This window comes from Triturus cristatus, chromosome 3_2, assembly GCF_964204655.1.
Source record: "Triturus cristatus chromosome 3_2, aTriCri1.1, whole genome shotgun sequence".
NCBI classification, from domain to species: domain Eukaryota; kingdom Metazoa; phylum Chordata; class Amphibia; order Caudata; family Salamandridae; genus Triturus; species Triturus cristatus.
In genome coordinates, this window is record NC_140584.1 from 829261628 (window position 1) to 829282971 (window position 21344).

The 21344-nt window shown below is 46.2% G+C and overlaps 1 protein-coding gene across 1 annotated transcript in view; it reads right to left on the reverse strand.

Annotated features, from left to right (window-relative positions):
- Positions 1-426: 426 nt before the first annotated feature.
- The window catches only part of RILP (Rab interacting lysosomal protein), a 130290-nt gene continuing 109372 nt past the window's right edge, over positions 427-21344 (reverse strand). The window contains exons 6-8 of the mRNA XM_085649061.1: positions 19112-19234; positions 18320-18403; positions 427-1916 (exon numbers count right to left, since the gene is read on the reverse strand). Of these exons, the coding sequence (XP_085505187.1) occupies positions 1790-1916; positions 18320-18403; positions 19112-19234 (334 nt within the window). The 3' untranslated portion in view covers positions 427-1789. The remainder of the gene's footprint in view (positions 1917-18319; positions 18404-19111; positions 19235-21344) is intronic.

Genomic DNA, 21344 nt, shown 5'->3' on the forward strand with positions numbered 1-21344 from the left:
TACTTGGAGGCCATTTTTCTCTACCTTCTTCACTAACACTCTTCCCCCAAAAGCTTTCAATCCCAATATATCTCCCGCTCCTCCACTGGTTTTCAGGCCACACAATGTGCTCATCCTGCTCCCACTGATTTGGTCCCCACAGTGTGTGCCCTCTGCTGCCCCAACTTCAACCTCCACTGTGTCCCCCACCCTGCTGCCATATGCCTTAAGGGCTCCAATGTGTCCCCCCCATGTCCTACAGACCACCAACCACAACATTATGTGGTGCTCCCTCTTCCAAGGTCTTGGTCTCCTTAGCCTGCTGCTCCCTTCAGCTATAATTCATCATGCCACACTCTACGCAACATCAGCCACCCTTGATTCTGCATCCATACATCATGCATGGGCATTTGCTCCCCTGTTCCAGAACAATTATGAGGCTGAGACTGTAGATTAATACTGTCTTTATTTACCCATAGAGTTACAGAAAGTAAAACATCTGGAAATAGACATTAGAATCCATGTCACAAAAATACATTTCCTAATTCTTCAATGAATAAAAAAATAGATTTCAATCTGTTCAGATTATTAAAATAGAAGGTACAGAACGGAAAAATGGCTCATTGACAATTTCACCAATAATTGTGTCAGTGCAGTAAGTGAATACAGTCGGTGTTGAAGGGCTTTAGGTGAGAGATGGTGAATGTACCCCGAGCTGGTTTAAGAGAACTGAAGCAAAATCTCTGTCCCACGATAGGCCTTGAATGCAACCCATCGCACAAGACATCGAGACAGTATGGTGCTCATCAGTTCATTCATATCAAGTGCTGAAAAGGAAGTGCCGGTCTTCACCGCTCAGGATGTGGAGAATCAGAATGAGTCTATCGATTGAAAACTTTACTCCTTCTGAGCATTTCTTATAAGGGAAAAGTGCCAATAATATCAAGTGCCGAAAAGGAAGTGCCTGTCTTCACTGCTCAGGAAGTGGAGAATCAGAATCGATTGAAAACGTTATTCCTTTTGAGCATTTCTTATAAGGGGAAAGTGCCAATAATATCAAGTGCCGAAAGGGAAGTGCCTGTCTTCACCGCTCAGGAAGTGGAGAATCAGAATGAGTCTATCGATTGAAAACTTTACTCCCTCCGAGTAGTTCGAACCTGGTCCTCCCATACAAGGAAACTGTAAAATGTTCACATAGGCAATGTCAGCGGAGATGGTCCTCTCACCAGAGGGAGGAGAGGGGCAGATGGCAATGCTCCCGATATTGAGAGTGTGTGGGAGGAGCCTGCTGGGATGTTGGGAAGGTGCAGCACCCTAACGCACCTCTCAAACAGGAAGAATGTAGTAGGACATTTCTCTATTAAAACATACGGAGAGTCCCAGAGGACAAGTCCACCTGCACAGTGAGGGTGCCACAGGACAATACCCCTCGAACAGTGGTGGAGGTTAGTGCATCTCTCATACAGTGATTGTTGAGAAATGAGAGGAAACGTTTCTCCTGCAGGACAAAGGCCGTCTTGTACAAGGATAATGCCTCGGGGCAATACTACTGCTGATCATAGTTAGTGTTGTAGGGCAACTCCGCCATCCTTCTCCAGTACAAGCATTGTGAATGGATTTTTTCTTCCTTCAACAGTCACCACGTGATGGGACAGATTCAACGAACAGAACCTGGGCCAAAGCGCCCTTTGCATTCGCAGCGAGACCCAGGCAGAGTAAGACCACACGAGCACACAGCTCAGGCATGCGCGGGGGTGCACAGCTGGGTATCCGGCCCGGGTGCTCTCTCACAGTCCCTTCTTCCAGCTCCTCATTCTTCTGGTCGGGTCTCTGCCCCTTCAGCCTGGCCCACTTCCTGTGCATCTATGAACTCCCAGACACTCGAAGCCGGCATGCTTGTGTCTTCTTTGCTGCTGCGTCGGTACCACTGTCCAAATCTGTCAAGGAAAAGCAAAAGAGATGTAAGCATTCCACAGCTACATTAATTGCATCTGCAAGAGAGCACAAAATAGGCTTTCGGGTAACAACATCTGAACTATTACCGCCTACAGAGAAGGGCTCTATTCTAATAGAAAGCAAGCCTCCTGCTTAGATCGCCCAGGACAGATCAGGGCATTAAGGCTACAGCACATGGGAAGGTGGAGGGAGTAATACTGCAGTCAAAAGACTATGTCATCGCCTTCTCGGAGCAGGACAGCGTTTCGATCCCTTTTATTGTACATCAATGATCAAGGAAGGCATCCAGGTCAAGCAAAATAGTACACAGTTGATTTACACAATCCCTATTGCAATTTCAGCGAAGACCACATATCTGAGATTCAATTACACCGTTTGGTTATCTTGACCATGAACTTATTTACTACTCATAAGAGCCAATGGTTCGATATGGATTCCAAACAGTGAGAGGGACAGGAATTCACCTTTATGTTGGTACTAGCACTCTAGAAAGACTCCAACATCCTTACCAACGACGCCGACCCACCCTCAACTGTGGAGAGTGCGGTGGGATCCAAAGAAAACTAGCAGCCATGATAGAGATGGCGGCCCAGTAAAGCAAGGTCAGAACACAACAGGTCTGCTGGCCTTCTGCTCATCTGTGGACAGAGATCACAGCCATATTCAAGGACAGTGCTGGACCTCTTGGTCAAGCTTACACCTTCAGGACCACTGGCACAACTCTAATCCCAAGTGGAAACGGGGCGAAGCGGCTGCTCTGTCCTGCGTTTAGGCTGCAACGGAGCAGCAACTGCAAGTGAAAATTGCCAGCAGCATGGCGGTTCAAGAGCAGACCGCTGACAGACAGCAAGCCTCTGCCAGCTCAATGACGCACAGGAAGCACCAACACAACAAACCTGAGATAATGGAGGCATACATATCCGATCCACAGCATGACCATGACAAAATCCTGGCGGCAATTGCGACCAGCATTGGTGACCAAGATAGATAAGATGGTTATAGATGTGGGTATCCTCCAGGATAAGCACTGCAGACTAAGGCAAAGTGAAGCAAATTGAAACGAAACGAGGAAGCCCTGGGAGAGGCATGTCCCACTACTGAGAAGCTAAAGAGACAAGTGGACGAACTGAGGAACACAGGGATGAAGATTTGGCACGCTAAAGCAGGCACATTAATATCTGTGCCATAGGACTGCTGGAGAGGAGTCAAAGGATCCAAAATGTGACCATATTACAGAAGTGTCCTGGGGGCGCAACAGGTGTTTGCCCCTGCTTTGTGCACCCCCGGGGCACTTTGGTATTACAGAAGGGGCCGCAGATACTTGTTCGGCCCCTTCTGTCATACAGATAGCGCGGGTGCAACAAGTGCGCCAGCGCTATCTCAAGAGGGCATGCTCTCATTTGCATTGGAGCGTGGCTCCATGCAAATGAGGGAATCTCTTTACCTCAGTGCCTGCGCAGTATTTAAGACGTGGGAGCAGAGGTAAAAAAAAGGTGTCAGGAGGCATACCAACAGTGTGCCAATAAAAGGTGGTGCACTGTCAGTGTGCCCCATGGTGGCAGTCCTCTGGAGGGAGTCAAGGAGGTCCTATGGACACCCAGACATCCCCTTGCAGGTGGATGCAGTCTCTCATTACACCCGCCTACAAGGGGATCTCTCTCTTCCCTCTTTAAACGACAGGCGGGTGCCGCCTGCACAGTGAAACATTTCACCTGAATGAGCTGCCCTCAGGGCAGCACGAGTTTACACCGCCCCTGGGGGCAGGGTATTCAACCTAATAGGGCGCACTTTCCCTGTTTGCACACGGCAAACCTGTTTGAAGGTGCGCCATGGGGCAAACAGGGAAAGTGCGCTCTATACATAATAGGACCCATGGTGTCTTACCTACAGGGATGTCAGTCTACGGAGGTAGCTCCACAGAGCCTGTCCAAACTCTATGCCCAGGAAAATGCCTACAGGGTCCCAGCAAGGCACCTGCCACTGGGGCACAGCTGAGAACCATACTTGCCTGCAGGCTTCACTACCGAAATAGGGACTGCATTCTGCAGTGGACCAGAGCAACTAGGCAGATCGGATTGACAGCAACTTTCAGTATTTCCAGATCACACTGAAGCAGTTCAGCACACAAGAGGTTTGTTCTTGGAGGTTAAGAGAGGCCTCCAGGGGCAGAGCTGAGGTACCCATTGATATTCCAAGCCAGACTGAAGGTGATGCCAGACTTGCAGTTGGTATTCTTCAAGGAGCCCGCTGACGTGTGACTGGCTGAAGACACACATGGTGGTAAATGACGGCACCACCTGGCAACGAAGATTGCCACCAAAGAGGAGACAAGCCAACAAGAAAGGTGTTAACTGGCCCATTATATCACACGCTAAGCAAGAAACTGCTCCAGCCGTTGAAATCCCTAATACTTTTAAGGCATCCTAAGGGCAAGAACTTAGAGGAAACAAAAGAGATTCACCTCGGGGAAGTGTGGACTCAGACACCTTATTGGAAGATGGTCAGTCGAGGCCAAGACTGATACCTAGGGCCTCAAATTATCTCAGAGGCCCCTCATCGCCCAGACCTTCATAGATGAAGTGCACACTAACATTTGGTAATATGGGTAAAACATTTAGTGAGGTACTGATAATCTCACTATCACGGTGGTGGAGAAGGGCATATGAGGGTGTAAAGAAATACCTCTTTTTGTATAGTACTGGTTTTTCGACTTGAGTGCACTGCGGACCACTTCCATGGGAATCCATTGCAAAGGGGATAAAGTGCCTGGAACTGCCTGAAGATTGCCTCACCTATAAAGGAAACTGATTCTGAGGACCTTGCTGGTACCCTTGAATGGCTCCCTACTGGAGTTGGTCACCTAAAGTGACTCTAAGTGACCGCAATACAACTATCCCAACTTTTTGGTGAAACTATTTCCAATTTGTTGAATCTGCCAGTGCTTGTTTGTGGTCGAGTGAAATGCTCTGACTTACTATACCTATATCTCTAGAACCCTACGGTGGATCTTTTTCATCGTGGTGTCTAAAAATACAGTCTATTTTTATAAATTGGGGTTTGTTTTCTTTGGTGACTTGCCATTTTCTTTAATTGTTTTGGTGCCGTGTAAATGCTTTACATTTGTTCCTTTTCGTACGCCTTACTGCTCAGAACCATAGCCACGCAGGGTTGGGCTGAAGACTTGACAGACAAAACCCAAGGGTCCTAAAGGGGTTGTTAAGACTATTATTACATGGTGAGGGTGCACAACAACACCATATAATGCAACCCATTTCCTCTCAGAAGGGGACGCAACAGAACCACAGTGAATCTGCATCTCTGAGGTAAGTAGAAAATTGTCTTTAACAAGAACATAAATAGAAACATACAGTGTCTATTACACAAATAACAGTATACGAGAGAAAAGTGGTTTATTATATGGTGTGGTTGTGTGACTTCACCATGCAATAAACTCACAGACCCATTTTGGATCCTGTCAGGTTTGTTTGCTAGACCTTAGCTCAACCCAGGGTAGCTGTGGCTTCAAGCAGTCAGGATTTGTCAAAGGAACAAGTGTAAAGCATTGGAAGTACCAAACAGTGGAACAAGGAAGAAACACGACAAAGGAAATCCAACACCAATTTAAAAAACATCTTATTTTAAAGAATGTTTAGACACCAAAAATAGCAAAATCCAACGGAGGGTTCCGGAGATGTACACTATTAAGCACATTGTAAATCCCTGCTTTTTACCTGAATTGCAAACAAGCTTTGACAACTAACACGGTTAGCAGTCAATTGGAAATTTTTTGAAACTTTGTAAAGTTCTATTCTGTTACTCTAATCCAGTCGGGGGGGCATTCTAGTCATAAGGGCCCTTAAGGCTTGGCAGGACAGTTAACCTACAGTCAAAGCAGCTTCCAGTCCAGTTCCAGGGTCTATGTGCAAACCGCCATAGACATCAATGAAGTGGCCCTGATGCAAGGGATATACAGGATGCTGAAGGATGCGGAGAATATAGATCCAGTGATAGGGGTCTTCCTGGGGCCACCCCTCAGTCCACGAACACGGTTTGGTGACTCTGGCCACAAAAGTCAGTGTCCCTCGAAGTCCGGTTGAAGTCCAGACAAAAACCAGTTGCAATTGGTCTACGGTTACAGCAAAACCAGTGGTTCCTTTAACTGAGGATGGAGTTAGTCATAGGCGAACAAACAGTCCAGCAGACTTGGTTCCAACTTTTGAACGTTAAGACTCGGTCTACCAGGCTGTGCTTTAGTAGTCAGTGGGGATCACGCAATTGTGGCTACCAACTTGCCATGGCAGGCTTCTTCAGCTTTTGTTAGCAAGGTGCTGTAACAGGAAATCAGACAACTGACTCTTCTGTCTGGGGCTCGGGGATGGCTTTTTCTCGAGCAGGGCTCCAAAGGCACAGCCCTCTTGTTGCTAGCTGAAGGATCAGAAGGTGCAGTCCAGTCATCGGTGCAGCTTCTTTGCTGGGTCCAGGGAATAGCAGCGTAGCCTTTCTTCAGTCCTCTCTCCAGTGCAGACGTGATCTGACGTCTGGGTGCCAGTGGTGCCACTTCTATGCCCACAGCTTACCCTCAGGGGATGCAGGGACTACTAGCCAATGGGCTATCAGGTCCCCTCCTGCCTGATGACTACCACCTTCAAAATGTGGCATGTAGGTAGCGCAGAATGAAATATTCTGCCCACTCTCAAGATGACAGACCCCTTCGCTTGGTGTGTGGAGCTTGGTAGCCCACCCTGTAGCTGTGGCTACTTGAGAGCCAAGGGAAAACCAGTTTGGCAACCGTTTTTCCCTCTCTGTCTCATGCGTGTTTGTCTACCATCGGTCCTAATGTGGAAATATGGATTTTTCTGGTCAGTTATGTCCCCTATCTTGGACCCCAACGGTTCTATGTGCATGTTACAAGTACATGTATGCTCCCTCCAGTTCCAGTTATGAAGACGCAAATACATGTGCGTCCACCGTTAACATGTCCTCTGTTGATCCGCCATGAATGGGCCGGATATTCCATTCCTAAGTACGAAAGGCCACCGCCTTTATATGGTTCACTTATGCCATTTTACAGTCCAGGCAAGTAGGCCCTGATTCTGTCATCGAACTCTTCTTGCCTTCTGCCTCTGAAAACTCCAGTCTGAGCCTGCATCTGTGACCATGAACTTTGTCTCATTCTCTGCGCGGCTCACGAAGCCTGACATCAGCTTGCTGCCTGCCAAGAACTGTATTTCACCTTCAAGTTATCTGCTTCGCCCCTCAGCCGATGCATTCCTGTCCAGTAGTTTAAGTAAACATTCTTCCAGCTACCGAGCAAAGGCTCGGCTTCTCTGTCTTTATGCAAGTAATTCATAGTCCTGTTACTATGGAAGATTCCTACCCCCTCGCATTTAGTGTAGACACTTAGACGCTTGTACACGCACGCACAGTCAGTATAGAATAGATTCTGTCCGAGAGTCCTTCTTTTGTGGATAACATAGTTCTTTAAACATAGGATGTTAGATATGATTTGGGATTAGGTTGACTTGACCCCCCAGACTTTTCGTCTCCACATGTAGAGCTAAATGTCAAGTCCCCTTCACCCCCTAGTTGCACGTCAATCACACGTCATGCTGCTGCGCGCGCATCTATGCCAAGTATTATCTTATAGATCCACCTATATATGACATCATAACCAATTATGTTCCTTTTTACTCCTTATTACACCCATTTTCGGTTACGCATATGAATCGTCATTTTCCTTATCAATTGTTACGCCTACTGTATTCGCTTCATTGTAATGTATGTTCTATAAAAGTCATTTCTTGTCAATAATGTATGTACTTCACTTCCTGAACCTCCGTGGTGATGGAACTTGGAGCAACCGATTATAATCGTTCATTGGAATAAAGCCCATTCCGAACCTCTAATACCACGGATTCTGCCTCTCATTTTACTGAGCTGTTTTATTATGTTTCCGTATCAAATTAAGTCCAGGTAATGAAAATTATTTACCACACTTCAAAGGTGGCTTCTCCTTTGAAGCTCGTTTTTTGGGCTTACACCCCATTAAACCTTCCTGCAAGGTAGAGGTAATACCTCTTCCAACAACAGGCCCATTGTGTTCCTTCCTGAAGATATTTTACACACTCAGAGCATTGGCATCGAGGTCTGGTTAGCAGGCTTCAGTGCACTCAGAGTCAAAATACCAGCAGCATCAGTCCAAAACCTAGGGGGTAATCATGCAAAAACAGACATTTCCTTACACCCACTTTTAAATTCAATTTACGGCAGTAACTAAGGAACTGCACCCCTTCTATATCACATGCCTGATGTGGGGAAATACACTGCATATTAGCTGGCCTGTCTCTGAACACATGTGATGGTGTGGTTTGTGATAAAGTTTCCCGAACTGTGGGTCACGACATAAAGATACCTTATATATGTTATTTTGATAACTCATAACATTTTTAAAACAGTTCTTATATTTTATAAATAATATTCACCCGCCTCATGTCCGTTAAAGCTTGAAAGCTCACGAAAATTTGTTGTTCTGAAAACTGGGTCACAGTTGCGGCTCCACAATGTCACAGTTCTTTTTTTTTTTTTAAACAAATTTTTATTAGTTGTTTTTTTTTTAACACAAAACATGCCACTAACACGTTACTCTAAGCATTGAAGTGGTACATACTGCAACCGTGCTGCATCATTGGCCGTATTAGTAAAGGATAAGAAAGAGAGCAGAAAGTCCACTGTGCATCATAATAATTTGTCAGTACCAGTCTTTACCCAATGTCCTCAACTTGTTTCCCCTCCCCCTTCCTCCAGTCCTTCATCTTGTTGCAATCTTCCCTAAGGGAACCTTAATCCTCAGATTCCGGCAGGCATTGTCACTATCAAATCAATAACAGTCCTAGTACGAGATACAATACTATCTCTTGCTACCCAATGATTCATATTCCTGTCATTGTATGTGTTGTGCTGTGTTCTAAGACCAGCTCCAGATCCCATAATCATCATTGCGAGCTATTGTGTAGTTCCATGACATCCACTTCCTGCATTTTAAAAGTTTCTAGCATTACATCCCACTCCAATGCTATCGGGGTTTTCCGTCGCAGGGCCACACTTTCAGCGCTACCCCACCTGACCATTTCGCTATGATATGCATGTGTGGAGGGCGGTTTCTTGGACTTCCATCGCATGGTGATGGCCCGTATTGCGAGGAGTGATGACAGGTTTATAAACCTATATTGCACTTTGTGTTTTCAAGGGGACTTATGGAGGCCCAGTATACATTCCTCCATCGTGTTGGTTACGTCACTTTGCGTGGCAGCAGTTACGTGTCATCTGACAGAGTCCCAAAACCTCCCCAAGTGTGGACAGGACCATACCATGTGAGCTAAATCTGCTCCAACTTCGTAACATCTGGGGCAGTGGTGTTGCGTTTGCGGGAATATTTTGTCTAACCTATGGGGGGTAAGGTAGGCCCTATGCAATATCATGGTTTGAATAAATTTGAATTTTCAATTTCTTGTAATTTTCCTAGGGTGTGCTATGATTTTCTCCCATTCCTTATCACTGAGGGCCCGCCCTATATCTTCCGACCATATGGTACGCAGCGTAGTGAGGGCTATCCCCACGTGTGCTCGGATCCCAACGTATAGCCATTTTACCAAGTGCCTGCCCCTCCCCATGTAGTATAGCATCTTAACCAATTAGTTTGTGGCTGCCTCCTGCCGTTGTGGGGCTCAATGTGTCTTGACATAGTGTGTTACTGCTGCATGTAATATGTACATATGGTCGGGCACTCCCGTCTCCCTAAAGAAGTTGCCATAGTCCAGTAACTGTCCCTCGTGGAACAAGTCTGACACTGTGTGAACTCCTGCGTCGGTCCATGGAGCAATGGCGCGTTTTGTGATACGCCCAGCTGTTAGTGGTATACCCACTAGGGGGATGTTGCCGGCATAAGCTGGATGTGTACGCGTGTAATGGAGGGCTGCTTTCCAGCATTGTGGTGCCATGCTCAACAGGGTAGGAAGCTGCTGTGGGAGTTTGCTTCGCGGCAGTAGTAGTGCATGTAAGGCGCCTCCTGCAACATCGCGGTCAGTGTACCCTATTTCTTGGAGGTTGCGTCCGGCTGTCCAATAGGTCAGCCATTGCAGTTGGCAAGCATAGTAATATGCCCTGAGGTCTGGTACTCCGAGGCCTCCTTTATCCGTGCCCAGTTGAAGCTTTTGGAGGCTTATACTTCGTCTGCCCGATCCCCAGATGAGATCCACCATCAATGTGTTTAAGAGTTAAAAAGTACGTTGTGGGAGCAACACCGGTAAGTTCGTAAAATAGTAAATCAGTCGGGGTAGGACCACCATTTTTGTTATAGCCACTCTTCCCATTACTGACAGCGGCAATGTGGTCCAGAAGGCAATGCTAGACCTTAGGGCTCTGATTGCTCTATGTAGGTTGCCATCTAACAGATCAGTGGGCGTCCGATAGACATGTATGCCCAAATATTTAAAGGTATGTGGAGCAACCGTTAATGTCATGGGCCCGAATGAGATATCCATGGGTAGCGCCTGTTCCCGAAAGAGAAAGGCGTGAGATTTCGTCGGGTTAATGGCCAGACCAGATATACGTTCAAAAGCAGCAAATATCTCAGCCAGAGGTGCCAAATCCGACCTCAGGTCCCTAATGTATAGAATTATGTCATCTGCATATGCCGAGAAGAGGTGGGTGGTAGGCCCAATTGGAAGGCCCATCTCCTGTGCATCTACTCGTATTTTAATCGCCAAGGGTTCCAACGCTAGTATAAACAAGAGTGGCGAGAGTGGGCATCCCTGCCTTGTCCCGCAGAATATCGGATATTCAGCCGAGATATGGCCTCCAGTGCGGACACTGGCAGTGGGGGCGTGATATAGCAGGCGGAGCCATTTAACAATCTTCTGGCAGTCCAAATTTTGCAAGTGCCTTGAACATGTATTCCCAGTTCCACAATGTCCCAGTTCTGCTCCACATATCATGTGCATAGGCTATACAGGCAAATTGGCTTTGACCTGTGTACAGATTACTGGACTTGGGGCCAGATGTACGACGGTTTTTTGCGGGCGCAAATGGGTTTTAGACCCGTTTGCGCCCGCAGAACTCCTGTGGCCCATGTACTAATCCCATTTTGCCAGTCGCAAATTGACTTGCGACTCGCAAAATGGTATTAGCGACTCTCTATTAGGAAGGGGTGTTCCAAGGGCGTCCCTTCCTAATAGCGTCTCCAAAAGGTATGTATGAATCGCAATTGCGGTCGCAAAACACCAGCAGTTTACCACCTTCCCAGAGGAACCCTTCCCCTTTGTGAATGCATGTGCAAATATTTTTTTAAGGGCAGGCACGTGGTCCCTGGGACCACTGCCTGCCCTTAAAAAATGAAACTGAAAAGTTTAATTTTTATTTTTTTTAATGCATCCCGTTTTCCTTTAAGGAAAACGGGCTGATTTGTTTTTTTTTTAAACTGCTTTATTTAAAAGCAGTCCCAGACATGGAGGTCTGCTGACCCCAGCATGCCACCATCTGTGGGAGTACCAACCATTCCCAATGTGGTCTCAAATTGCGACAGCCTCATTAATATGCATAAGGCATGCAATTTAAGACCCTATTGGCAATCGCAAACAGTGTCTCAGACACTGTTGTGCATCCCAATTAGCGAGTCGCAAATGCGACGCAATTTGCGACTCGCTAATTGGCGGGTCGTACATCTGGCCCTTGGGATTTTATTAACAGGGTAGAGCGCAATTCACAGAATGGGGAGGATAAGAGGGTTGGTGAGGAATCTGCGGTTAGACACTCTCTACCAGAAAGAGTATTACTGAAGAAAAGTACCGTACTCTTCTGATAGAGATTTCTACTACAGATTCATGATCTTTGGAATGCATACCAGAGCAGTACTTATTAGGAGGTAGGTCTATGAATTTGCTATAAGCAAAAAGCCCTGGAGGAACGAGCGGGCAAAATGCCCTCTTAGGTAAACCTGGCTAGCCAGACAGTAGTGCTTCATGATGTATGGAGCGATGCTCACATTGCCACCTGGCATGGGTCCAAGAGAAGAACTCCACGTGCCAACGCAGTGGTAGAGGCCTTGGTGGAATGAGCCTGCAGTCCTCCTGGAGGATAATTATTGGCCAATGCATGGCAGATCTTCAGGCACCAGGAGGAGATGGCCCTTTTCTGCACAAACTTGTTTTTTTGCCTCTGCGAACCCTATACAGAGAGGATTGTCCATCCAGTGTTCTTTTATATGATCAATGTAAAAGCTCAGAGTTCTTTTGGGGTCTATGCAATGGAATCTCTCCTCCTCCCTAGTAAGGTTAGGCCGAGCATAGAACGCAGGCAGGGTGATGGTATGACCGATGTGGAATGGCATCCCACCTTCAAGAAGAAAGATGCCTGCCTCCGCAGAACCAGTTTATCTGTGAGGAACATGATGTGCGGTGTACGGACACAAAGAGCCTGCTGCTCCCCCCCTTGCTGTGCAGATGTTGTGGCAAGGAGGACTACTGTATTGAGGGTTATAAGCAGGAGAGGGCAGCAGTGGAGTGGCTCACAGAGAGTGCACATCAACAATGTGAGAACCAAGTTAAGTTCCCACTGTGGCATGATAAAGGGAGGAACAAAAGCCTTTAAAAAAAAAGCATCACAACCGGCGATTTAAACAATGAGAGCAGGTCTGACAACCATAAAGGGGCCAAAAGGTACCCTTTAACTTTGCCTGAAGCAAAACCTTGCCAGGCAATAGATAACACATACAACTTAACGTCATATAACTTGGCCTGGAGGGGAGGTCAAATCTGGCCAGTGTGAGCATCTTTAATTTTTTTTCTGGAGGAAGGTGTTAAGAGTGCACAGGTCTAAAATAGACAAAGGCCTACATCCTTCTTTGGCACCAGAAAGTAGAGGAAATAACAATCATGATTGACTTCTGGAATAGACACCCTCTCCATAGCCGTAAGACGGACAGATAGTCCTTCGTCAATCGCTCTGGGGATGACGGAAGGTGCAGCGGTGTGGCAATGAAGGGCAAGGTGTCCCTTGCAGACAATCTGTAGGACTCACCTGTCCAATGTGATAGTCAGTCAAGCCGGCAAGAAATGCCGGATCCTGTTTCCAACCAGGTGGCTGTGCTACACGAAGGGTATGCTAATGGGGTATGGCAGGTGGGGCTGCTAGAGAGGAGATGAGTGGGGGACATGACGTAGTGGCTCGCCGATTCTGTCCAAGAGGGTGATGGGAGCCACAACTGCAAAACTGCTAGGCACCTTGCTCAGTTTGAATTAGTTGACTGTATACGGTACCTCTGTCAAAGCCTCAAAAGAAATGATTGTGCTAACGTGCCTGGAGGGACAGATAAGACCATGGATCACGCTGTGAGCCTGCTCTTCTTGAACTGCTCTAGAGCAGAATCTGCCTTGTACTCAAACAGGAGAGTCCTGTCAAAGGGCATGTCCATGAGTGACTGGTCATCACCTGGAAAAACGGTGGACCACAGCAAAGTGTGCCAGTGAGTGGTAATGCTGGTTCTAAAGGCCCATCTGATGGAACTGGTGGTGTCCAAGCCGCAAACAGTACGGAGGCCTTTTGGGATACCTGGGAGGAACTGAACTACCGAATCCCAAAAAGTGTAGGCCCTGCGCCAACCCCTCGCCCCCCAAGGTGCACCAACCCCCAATGCTGCACACAACTGACTATGCCATGTAACAATATAAAGGGTGTAATTTTAAATAAGGCACTCCTACTGCCTTTGTCAAAGGGTCAAAATACTTACAGCAGTAGGTCTATTGGCTTTATCACAGAGTCAGCACATAAACATATCTAAAGCAGACCTACTGGTTTTGTCAAAATCCACTAATAACTATAAATCAAATGTATATATCATAAATTCATATATAGACATTTTTAATAACGGTGACTTTGACATTTTATTTTAATAAATATTTTTTTAATTAAAACAAACTAGTGTTCAAGTCTTTTAAAAGAAATAAAAAAATGTAAGCTTCAAAGTTCATCCATAGTATCAACCACAAGGAAGATCTGCCCTCCACCTAAGTGCGTACAGCTCCAGCTCGGTGTGCTTTGAAAAATATGGTAAGCTCTCCTGGGAACATGGATTTCATGACCCAGGACACTTACTGTGTTTTTTTATGTTAGTGTAGTTGCAGGGGGGACTGCCACACTCCCTGCGGCCCCCAGCATTAAGAAACAACGTTTGGTGGTGTCCCTGTTTGTTCAAGGGGCACCACCAGCATGCATTCAAAAATATAAACAAATAGTCATTGCAGGAAATTATGGGGTGCTCCTTGTCTAGAGCAATGAATAATAAATGATTGTCTCCTGCCTGCCGTTCATTCATTTATTATTTTATTTTTTTGGGGGGTGCCCACCCTGGGCACCCACACCTTTTTATAAAGTTGAGGGCCACAAGGGAAGCCCCAGACTGCTCCTCAGCCACCTCTGTGGCAGGAGCTGGCGGCGGTTTCATTTTTTGAGGGTATTCTGGTGCCCCCACGTGGCACCCACAAACCAGCTTGCGTCCATGGGGGGGGGGGGGGGGGTGAGGGGACAGGTGGGGAGCCAAGGGCCTCAACCGTCTTCCCGGCCATCACCATAGGTGATGGTGGGAGCCGGCTCACTAACTTTGCACCCTCTCGGGTGGGGGCAGCTGTTTTCACTGCTAACGCCCAGAGGGAGCATAGTTGTGTTTTCTGGCAGGGACAGTGTGGGCAAGATTTGAGCAGACAATAGCAGTGTCCTGAGGGATGGAGTTCCAGGGACACTGATTATATCTGGCCTTTGGAAATGGGGTCGCCGGGGCCTCATAGAGGCGGTTCAACCTCAGTCGCCCTGTAAAAGTGGTTTTACATTTTTTTTTTTTGCCCCTTTAGCAACCCACCCAGTAGGCGTAGGGGGCAGGGTATCCTACCCTGCCCCTTGTATCTTATTTTTGCACTTAATTTCAGGATAGGGGACTCAGTCCCAGAGACCTAAAATGGCCACCACATCTTTGTCAATGTGGCTGCAGCCAATAAGATCTTATCTCATATCTGTAGGATTTGAGGTCATAAGCAGTACATTGCGGGGGCGCGAGTTATAATTAACTCAGCTAACTAGAACTGCTGAATTTGTCTGGTTTTGTAAGAGTGAAACCTGAGCCTAACTAGAACATCTCTGTAACCTTTGGTTTTTTCAGTGAAGTTCTAAGATTTTTTTGTATTCCATTTCCTAACTATAACATCCCTGTAACCTTTGATTTTTCAGTGAATGTTTATGGTTTATAAAGTAGTAGTCAAAGTAGTAGTCCAGAGTAGTGGAGAAAGGTGGCGGGCCTCCAACCAGCTCTCAGGAATTCAGCTGTGTAGGACTTACAGGAGGTACCAGGAGGGCTATTTGGCCCCCAAGGTCCCTCTGGAGCCAAGGGGACTTCATCGCCCAACTAGCAGTTAGCCAGGAGGCACGTTTGGAGAGTGGTTGAAAAAGGGGCGTGCCTCTGACAACTTCTTAGCAATACTGCTGTGTGGGACTCACTGGAGGTGTAAGTCCCCCTTCCCTGTACCATCCCGCAGGGCCTGATCCTTTTTTCATTAAAAAAAAAACAAAACAAAAAAACAACAGGGGAGAGGGGGCGCGCGCGGCCCCCCTCCTGGGCTGATTTCGGCCCCGGGGACCCCATCTCTCGGGGCCTGGCCTTTATTTAAAAAATATTGTCAATTTCAAAAGGGGGGGGGGGGCTAAGGGGCCCCCCTCCAGGGCCATTTTCAGCCCCAGAGACCCCATCCCCTGGGTATGAATTTAAAAAAAAATTTTTTTTGAATAATAATTAGGAAGGGGTCCACGCGGCCTGCCTCCCGAACTGATTTCGGCCCTGGGGAACCCATCCCCTGGGGCCAGGCCATTTATGTAGCAATGCCTTTACGCTCTAGCTAATCCTATGTCTTGCGTTTCTAGACACAGTTACGGCTCAAACGCAACAAATCACTGAAATTCACTAGCTACGATTACCAAAGGACACAACACATGCCATAACTTGCATCAGCTACCTGGCTCAAAAAATCAGTTTGCCAACAGTCCAGAAAACAAGGACATAGCAAAAAAAAAAAAAAAAAAAACTTGGGAGATGGCACAAGTGATGGTCTGTTTTGTGCTTTGGTAATTGATGTGAGAAAATGCCACTTGTGTGGTCACCAACATTTTGTGCTGAATTTTATTGCTAGTTTCTAGACTCTCTACATGGGGCACTGCTGACCAGTGCCCAGTTTATGTGCTCTGACCACTAAGACATGTAAAAACTGGCTAATCCCTAATTGGTTTATTTAATCCTCCTGTAAAGTCAAAGTGTATGGTGTAGAAACTATACCAATGGCATGTAAAGTTAAAGGTCACCTGTGGACTACAGCAACTATTGTGTCATCCACTCATGTGACAAGTAAAAACATGGTTTTAGGCCTACCCTGTGTATCCTGACTGCAGCACCTTAAACCCTGCTTCACAGACCTGTCAAAATCACCCATGAAAGGTTGGAAAAGTTGATTTTAAATATCAAGTAAGTCACCCCTTGCTACCCACAAAGTAGGAGGCATGCTATTAAAGAGTGGAACATGTGTGGCTTTAGAAATGGCATGTTCCCCCAGTAACTAGGCCCAAAATGACAACGCCACTGGTCGGGCTGTAACTGGCACCTAGGAAAAATCAAACTATGGATTATACACTTTAATCTGTAACTTTTCTCCTGTGCAAACTACAGACTCCATTCAAAGAGTAATTGAATAAGATACCTTCAGTAATGGTCTTATTGATGCACACTAACTGTTGACTCCTCACATTGCCGTTCTGCTCCAGAAGTGACAAGCGGGGCTGCATACAAGTGCCACCCAAGTGTGCTTACGTCAGATGCTTACCAAGGCTTGTCAGAGCCCTCAGAAGCAGAGCCGAGCCCAACAGAAAATTGGCTCAACCAATGTGTAGATCTCTAGGTTGAGACCTTTTTAGATGGGAAAAGGACCCATCCCACAGAACAGGGTAGGTGGGAGGCTCAGTGTGGAATCTACAATTCAATGCAGTATCCACCAGAAAGAGCGTTACAGAAGGTATGTAACGTGTTCTGCAGATGGATACTTTTAAACAATGATTCTTCAGCAAAATCAAAGCAGTACCTTCCCAATGGAGGGTCTGTGCAGGGACTCACACTTAAAAGTCCTGTAGGACCATACGGGAAAAAAGCCCATCCTGAGAGACCTGAATGACAAGGAACGTAGTGAACGTGTGCATTGATGCCCACATAGCAGCCTGACAGATATCCAGGACAGGTATTCCATATGCTAGTGCAGTAGTGGCAACCTTCACTCAAGTAGAATGAGCCCTCAAGCCTTTAGGCGGCAGCTTCTTAGCTAGCACTTAGCAGATGTTTCTGCAGGAGACTATCTCAAGAAGCTCACAAAGAGCTGACTATTCACCAGATGGTCCTTGGTAACATCATCGCAGAAGCCGATGGCTCTCTTGGAGTCCAAATGATGCAGTATCTCCTCCCCTTTCGAAAGCTGAGACAGGGCAAATAAAGCCAGAACAGTCATAGCCTGCTGGATGTGGAAAGCTGCTACTTCCTTTAGCAGAAATGCAGCACACGTTCTCAACAGCACCTTGTATGGAAGATTGTCATAAGGTGCGTGGACTGAGAAGGCCTGCACCTCACTCACGTGACAAGCTTAGGTGATTGCAAACACAAAGAGTGCTTTAAGGGTCAAGAGACAGTGGAGAGCTCTGCATTTGGGTACATATTAGACAAATGAGAACCAAATGTAATTTTGACTTTGGCTTCACAAATGGCTTTAGTGGTAACGTCCTGTAAACCTTTAAGGAATATCATTACAAGCGATTTGAACAAAGAAGGCTAATTTGGCAACTTCAAAAAGAGCTGACAAATAGCCTTTAATCGTGCCAACACAATTTCTTGCTGGGCCAACTACAAAAAAAACCCACTCCAGACAGCTTAGCTTGTAGCAGGTCAATCAGACAGGTGCCGCACCAAGCGCAAACATGTCCCAGGGCCAGAAGTACATTGATTTTGTAGATGGGCGACTGACTGCCAGAATCACATCAACAACTTTGGGAGGAAGGAGACTAACAGTGGCCTCTTAAAAAAAAAAAAAAAAAAAAAAAAACTATGTACAGAAATCTATTAAATAAAATTTACAATGAACAGAGGATTTTTTGTCAACTGTGTGCATTCAATCTCAACAATTATAGTTACTTTGATCCTACTGCATAAAACAGAGTGTTAAATATTTCAGGTTCACCTAATAATGAGCCATGAAACCGTCTATCCACATTTCATCTCACTGTTACATCCCCGAATTAACATAATTTGAAAACTTACAGTCTCCAAATTTTAGACTCTGGAAGCCGAGCATCAACACAGTCCGATTCAGGTGATTGTGGCCATGCACCGTCCTCTTCTTCACTGTGTAACAAAACATAACAAGGTTGGTAAGTCACAAATATCCACTGCGGAACTCAGCGAAAGACCAATATATTTGTTTTGACCTCAAAGCAAGGAAAAACCTCCCATCCTGAAACTCGTAAATGCCTATAACAAAGATCGAAGTTCCATCCCATAAGAATAAAACATCACAAAAAGAGAGGTCAAAGAGACAAGAAATTCAGAGAATCAGGCATTCTGATCCCTCTTTGTTATGGTGTTTCTTTTGTCTCATCTCTGGACTGTGTAGCAAGCTGTACTGAACAAACCTCCTGTCATTCACATCAGAGGTAAAAAACAAAACAGAAACCATGTGAAAAACCGAATATTCCGGATTCTCCAAGAAAGGCATTTGAACAAAATCATAGAAATTAACTGACTGGTGAGATTAATGGCTAAATGTCCCAAATGCAGATAATTTGTCATTGAGCCAGTACTTAACTTCCGCCACCCAGTCCCCAAACATTACACCCAACATCACAAAAATAGAAGCTATCCATCCATTAATCACATTCTACTCATTAATTGAACTCAGACCTCACCACTGACACGTGGACGCTTGAGCCCTCAATGGCAATCTAAGGGCCAAAGGGTCCCTTACTTACTCTGGCCGCAAGACACTATGGGATTACTATCAAAGTGCATATCTCAGTGGACAGAATATCCACTTCTGTCCTCTGGTACACTCACCTGCTTTCAGAAGACTCAGTGATCCCCAACATTTTAGCTTTGATTTTTTTCCGCTGCCTCTTGATGGCAGATTTCATACCGTCCAATAACAGTCCTGGGATTCTCTCATCGCTTAGCAGCTCCCTGAAAGAGACCAAGCCCCAATGTCAACCTGGGTTATACTTTATTACTTATTATGCCACATTGACGTTATTCGGATTGCATTCCAAGACTCCCAATAGCTATATCCAGGGAAGGCGGTTTGCTATCTTAGCTGCCTCATGTAAATCGATAATGCATAGGTGTGTTATTAAAAGTTGTTGTTTTACAAGAGTGAGTAGGAGCAGGACCATCCACAATCATTCACAATATAGAGGGTCTGTAACTTCTTCTAAGTTTCCCACTGGGATCTTACTTGGGCTACCTTCCCAGAAGAGCCCATCAGGACTGTCTGGCAAACACAGGATCTGCTTATCAAAGACCACCCGGCAACCCCAGCATCTATCAAATCCAACCTTACTCCTCAGACCACTATCTTTATCGCCCATACCTCTTTCAGCTTGCACACTATTTGGTACCACAGAAGGGCCATCCTGCATCCTGGAGATCTCAGCACAGAGGTCCAGCATCATTTCTCTGCCTGTCAGCCTGCACCCACAGCCATTTTTCTGAAGCCTATAGCTCAAGAAACTAAATCATATGTAAGAGACTCAATGGACTTTATTACAAAGTACAAAGGCTTGCCTTTTGACAATAGTAACAAAATATTGGTATCAATGGACATAGTCTCTCTCGCTCTATATAAACATACCACAGGATGAAGCGTTGGCAGTGATGGAACACATCTTGAACAACAGATGACAGTCATGTCCAGTGCCCACTAATTTTCTGATTAATTTAGCTGCCCTTTGTTTTTAAATGAATTTTTTTTCTTTTTCAAGCAATCTATTTTAGGGGGCTCGGAAAATGCAACAAAGAGTTGTTGCATCTTTCTGAAAAGGTTTTGCCCGGTCTACGTAATACATGAGCGCTCACTTTAGGTCTAAATTATAGAGAGCCCGTTACACATTGGAGCCAGGTTGTGGAAAGAAGACCGGAAGTTCAGTGGTCTGGTTCAGGTGAAACAATGAGACCACCCTGTGAAGGAATTTGGGATTGGTGCGTAGGGCAACCCTATTCCTGTTTACTTGAATGAAAGGTTTTTCTGTTATTAATGCCTGGAGCTCACCGTCTCGCGAGGGCAACATTGAGATTCCACGTTGGTGCTGGGGGTACCAGAAGCGGGATAATCCTATTGAGGCCCCCCCATGAAAGTATTAATGACTAGTATTTTGAAGAGGGAAATGTGTTGCCTATTCTGCAGATAAGCAGCCACTGCGACCAAGCGAAGGCAAATGGAAATGAAGGGTAGGCCACACGTCTGCAAGTGAAGTAGGTAGCAGACTAAATCCTGAACCCTGGGCAACAAATGGATGATTTGTTTGGAATGACAATAATGGACAAAGTGTTTCAATTTGGCCGCGTAACAGGCGTGTGTGGTAGGTCTGTGTGCTCATGAATTCTGTGGTAGATTAAGCTACTCAAATTCTAAGACCTCAGGAGCCAGATTGCAAGACTGAATGATTTGGAGGCAGTGTGTCTGATTTCTCCATGGTCTGCGTGAGGAGGTCTGGCTTATTGGGGAGCATCGCTTGAGGAACTACTGAGAGTTCCAACAGAATTGTGAACCAGGACTGGCAGGTTCAAGTGGGGGCCACCAGGATGGGAGTGAGGGACATCTGCCATAGCCTCCGAACCACAAACAGAAGTAGCTGGAGAGGTGGCAAGATGTAGCCAAATATCCCTGACCAATTCATCCACTGAGTGTTGCCCATGGACTGGGGGTGATAGTACCAGGGGTCGAAGCTTGGGCATTTAGCTTTTTCTGCTGTGGCAAGCAAGCCTACCTCTGGGAACCACACTGCTGGAAACAGGGGAGGAGAACTCGCAGGTGGAGTTCCCAATCGTGGACTTTTTCTCTCATCCTGCTGAGCAGGATGGCAAAGACGTTGTCCACTTCCAGAAGGTATTCTGCTAGCAGATGGATCTTGTGGTGGAGAGACTATCTCCAAATGCTGTCGGCATGCTGAGAGAGTTGGGAGAAAGAGTTCCGATCTGTTTCTTAAAGTAACTGGCCATCATTTTGTCTGTACAGCTGAGGATAACCTTGCTAGTCACATGGGGTAGGAAAGCCTTCAGTGCCAGGGGGACAGTG